The 4,856-nt window shown below is 46.8% G+C and overlaps 1 protein-coding gene across 1 annotated transcript; it reads right to left on the reverse strand.

Moving 5' to 3' along the window:
- Nucleotides 1-615: 615 nt before the first annotated feature.
- LOC122050279 (putative leucine-rich repeat receptor-like serine/threonine-protein kinase At2g24130) lies at nt 616-3,911 on the reverse strand. The gene is made up of 2 exons (XM_042611199.1): nt 1,301-3,911; nt 616-1,218 (listed from the first exon to the last, which is right to left on the reverse strand). The coding sequence occupies exons 1-2, from the start codon at nt 3,909-3,911 to the stop codon at nt 791-793; spliced, it is 3,039 nt and encodes a 1,012-aa protein (XP_042467133.1). The 3' UTR covers nt 616-790.
- Nucleotides 3,912-4,856: the final 945 nt, after the last annotated feature.

Consider the following 4,856-nt stretch of genomic DNA (forward strand, 5'->3'; position numbering starts at 1 on the left):
TCATTTAAACCTTGTATTTATTGCTCACAAGTTTTAGTTCTACTATATATTATCTGATCACAAGCGCAACCAGTTCATAGATGATCTTTTATGTGCTAAGCTTAAACACCAGTTCATATTCACATTAGAAATTAAACTTGCCCTTTGTTGTGCCAGTTATTGATGCGTTGATTATTGAACTATTTTTATACGTTTTTCTTTTGCAAACATCAGAAAAAAAAAAACTTTAATTGTTCCGAACCGAAGCTAATTCTCCCTTGAGCAATCGCTGAAACAGATCGTATGCATTTTCAGTTTGCTGATATTAAAAGGAATAAGACATTACTCGCGAGCAGCAACAATTGCAGTGAAGCGGGAAAACTGGTGCTAAAGACGCATCTTATCAGGTATTATTATATCGTTCAAGGTCACGTCACTTGCTGCATTTCTTCGTACCCTTTTCTTGGCTTGTTTATGTACGTACTAGTCCATTCTCTAATTGCTCTTCATTCGCTATGCCTATGATGTAACCCTTCACGAGTCCTTTTGCCTGCCTGTGTTGTTTAGTAGGTATCGCCGTATCGATAACTGGAGCAGCGTCCTGTGAAATTTAAGCCCATATTTTTCGTGCAAGGGTGTTTTGTCCATTTTGAAACATGCAGGGAGCGGTCTGCAAACATTTCGGTAGTCTGTTGTAAGTTATTAAATATATTTTTCGAAGCGTTTTATTTTTATTTTTTTTCCAACCGCTTGGAACCTTCGGACGTGGGTACGATCAGTCAACACGAATCTTAAAGCGCACACCCGTTGCTTACCAGTAATCTGACGACGAGGCTCCGACGCTGGCGGACGACAGCCCGATGCTGGACGTGAACGTGGCGGTGGCGTCGCCGGCGAGATACTTCTTGAGACGATCCAAATCGTCGGCCGCGCCGAGCATTGTCGGCCGATTATCCGGGTTCTCGAGGGCGCAGACGAGCCCTAGCTCGAGCAGCTCCACGAGCGCGGTCTCCCACATCTTCCTCACCTCCAGGCTCTGATCGCTCACCTCCCTCGTCAACGGCGCATCCACCACCGTCTCCATCTTGCTCCGGTATTCCTTCCTCACCCACCTCTGCAAGCTCACTCCTTCCCCGAACATGTCGTCGGTGGGCCTCTTTCCGGTCACCATCTCTAGCACGAGAATCCCAAAGCTGTAGACGTCGCCCTTGGTCGATGCGCTTCTACCATAGCCATACTCTGGCAAACGCAATGAAATTTATGCTTCGAATTTTCAAAAAGGGGCAAAATTTCTTTAATCCATTAGGGTTTTCGATCGCACCTGGAGCGACGTATCCAATCGATCCACAGAGAATGTTGGCGGTTGAGTTGGCCGTCGCCGCTGCCGTCTCCGCGCTCCCTTCCACCGTCATCACCAGCTTCGCGATCCCAAAGTCTGACACCAACGCGGTCATGTCGTCGTTGAGGAGAATATTACTGGGCTTGAGATCGCAATGTACGACCATGGCCGGCGAATGGTGATGCAGATAGGCCAGTCCCTCGGCGACGTCGCTGCAGATGTTGACCCGCTCCGCCAAGCTCAGCCGCGAGCTCGGCTCCCCCTTCGGGTAGAGATGGCTCTCCAGGCTCCCGTTCGCCATGAACGGGAGCACCAAGGCCTTGAAATCCGGGAGGCTACACGCCGTGATGATCCTCATCAGGTTCCTGTGCCGGATGTTCTTCAGGACCTCGCATTCCCTCTTGAAGCTCCTAGTGGAGTTGCCGGATTGCAGCTGTAGGACTTTGATCGCCACCGCCGTGCCGTCGCCAAGCACTCCTCTGTAGACTTTTCCGAAGCTGCCGGATCCTACCAATCTGCTCTTCTCGAACCCCTCTGTCGCCTCCACGAGCTCTCTGTAAGTGATTCTCGGGAAGCCCGAGGTAATACTCATGGAAAGATTCTTGCTCGCATCATCTCCTTTGTGTCTTTTGCTGCTCCTTTTTCTCATGATCATGTAAACTGTTCCGCATATGACTGTAGCCAAGAAAGCTGATACACTCACAATACCGACGAGCAATATCAGCCCCCTGCGAGAATGCATCAAGCTCGTCCTCTTGCTATGGCAACTGGGAATTCCATGTCCAGGCAGCACGGCACAGAAATGGTTCCCTTTTATCCGATCGGACGTCAACAAGTTGAAGATTCCGCCTTCCGGCAGGGCTCCGGAGAAGTTGTTGAAGGAGAGGTCCAGTATCGTGAGGCTGGAGCAGTGCTGAAGAGAGTACGTAATTGGTCCTGAGAGATGGTTAAAAGACAAGTCCAGTGTTTTGATGCTTAACAGATTTCCAATTGACTGAGGAATTTGTCCTTGTAAATTGTTGTGTGACAAGTTCAGCAGCTCAACTACTACACAGCCTCCCAAGCTTTCAGGAATCTCACCACTGAATTTGTTCGTTGACAGATCGATTTCACCAACCTTGTTCATCTGTCCCAGCTCTGTGGGCAGCTGCCCCTCTAACAAGTTGTGTGACAGATTGAAGTATAAGAGCAGGGAGTTCAAGCTCGCAACTTCAGCTGGTAGAGCTCCTGTTAGCCTGTTGTAGGACAGGTCCAAGAGCTCCAACTTTGTGTTTCCTAGGCTCAGAGGTATCGTTCCATTGAGCTGGTTTTCACTTAGTTTGAGTTGCCGCAGTTGAGTTAGATTTCCAAAAGCTGATGGAATTGGGCCTGAGAGATTGTTCTTTGATAAGTCGAGGAGGCCAATCTGACAACGAGCGGGTGGAGAAGGGATTTCTCCAGAAAAGGAGTTGTCGGACAGCCAGACTCTCAGCAGATTAGGCAGCAGCAGTAGTTCTGATGGGATCGAACCATGCAAAAGATTGTTCGACAGATCTAGCCATTTCAAGTTAACAAGCTTTGATAAGTTTGGAGGGATTGCCCCTTGAATTAGATTGTACCCGAGATCGATCTCAGAGAGATTGACACCTAGAAGACCGATACTCGCAGGCAGTTCACCTCCCAGAAGGTTACTTGCCAGTTCAAGCTCCTCCAGGTGAGTCAAGTTTGAGATGGCATCAAAGAAGGGGACAAGATTGGAGTTGCGGTCGTCCCCGGAGAAGTTGTTGTAGGAGAGGTGGAGTCTCCTCAAAGAAGACATCTGCATCAAGATCTTTGATGGCAACACCCCACTGAAGGAGTTGTTCTCAATATCAATCTCCTCCAGTAATCTTGAATTTGTGAGAGATTCAGGGATGCCGCCGATGAGTTGGTTCGAATACAAAAGAAGGTTAGTCAGCAGGGGAAGATGGTACCCGAGCTGTGAGGGAATGTGGCCGGTGAACAAGTTCGTCGAAAGGTCCACATACCGCAACTTTGTGCAATTGTACAAGAGAATGACAGGAAGACGGCCATGGAGCTCATTGCCACTGAGATCAATGAATTCGAGTTTTGCAAGCATTCCAAAGCTCTCGGGGACGTTTCCTCCCAGGCCATTTTGCTTCAGAGCAAGCACCCTCAGCTGAGACAAAAATCCAAGTTCCACAGGAACCGATCCTCCGAGGGAATTATCAGACAATTCGAGCAGAATGAGATTCGAAAGATTGGACAAGAAGGGGGAGATGGTTCCTACCAAGGAGTTACCTTTAAGATTAACTCTCTCCACCCTCTGAGGAGTACTTGTGCTACAATTGATGCCATACCACTCGCAGACATGGTTTTGCTGACTCCAATCGCGCAGCGAATTTCCAGGATCAGAGACGATCCCCTTCTTGAACTCCAGTAGAGCAGATTGGTCTGTCCAAATTGTGCCGCTCTGATGCGAGGGACGGACGGATGAAATGAAGAGGAGGATAACAACTTTGGCCAAGACAACAGTGTGGCAATTCATTGGGGGCAAGTTTATGTTATTACTAGGGCGGTTACTCCCTGCAATCTTCTTAAGCAATGATGCCATGTAGCACACTGATCAACAGTGACACAGGTGGAGGAGGATGAAGGGTGCTGGTTAATGGATGTCCAAGTCACTATGATTGCAATCTATAGTGGTAAGTCAACTAGTGTATAGTATCTGAAAAATGATTCCATTAAAATCATGAAAAGAACAGTGCTTCCTAATCCTATTGATTACAATGCAGATGCATACTTCCACTACATTTGGCTGTTCGAGGATTGTCTCCCACAATACTGTAAAACATGAGGTTGGACAAGGAAGCTTCCATGTTTAATTATCCACCATCATGGTGATGAAAGGTGTAGACGCAAAGATGATAGAGAGGGAGGATAGGTGATGGCACATTCATGCTGACCCGTTCTTCCTAGCTAGTGGCCTCTTCTTGGTGCTCTTCTTTGGTGGCCTGTGGATCGAGAGGAAGATAATGCGTTAGGCAATTCTTGTCAGTGAGTGCTCCATCTCTTTCATCCCTTTCTTTTTCTTTTTCTTTTTCTCTTTCTTTTTCTTTTGTGTGGTTTTGAGATTACAGAATGCTCTTCAGTTTTTATATCTGAAATGGTATAAGGAAAAGGTTGTTCTAACTTCTAAGTTGATGTGCAAAACGTGCATCATTTTTTTTTTCTCTATTTTATCCTCCGAAGTTAGTAGCATTTCGATTTATTAAAATGAAAAAGTCTGATTTATCATTTTTAAAATTTTATAGATTAATCGGATCACAATGGCCAACTCGGATCAGTGTTTATATGCGGCCCAGATTCTACGAATACACACTCCGTTTATACGGGACACGTGGTGGCCATCCAACCCATGTCACGATCGGACGGCGAACAAAATGAATTCTTGTCCTTGGTATGGTTTCAGGGTGTAGTTTCGCTAGACAATTGCATAAATTCCTTGAAGATTGTTGCTGGTTGGGAGATCTATGAGCCGAAGCAACGTAATTAATTG

The sequence above is a fragment of the Zingiber officinale genome, chromosome 3A (assembly GCF_018446385.1).
Source record: "Zingiber officinale cultivar Zhangliang chromosome 3A, Zo_v1.1, whole genome shotgun sequence".
Classification (NCBI taxonomy): Eukaryota; Viridiplantae; Streptophyta; class Magnoliopsida; order Zingiberales; family Zingiberaceae; genus Zingiber; species Zingiber officinale.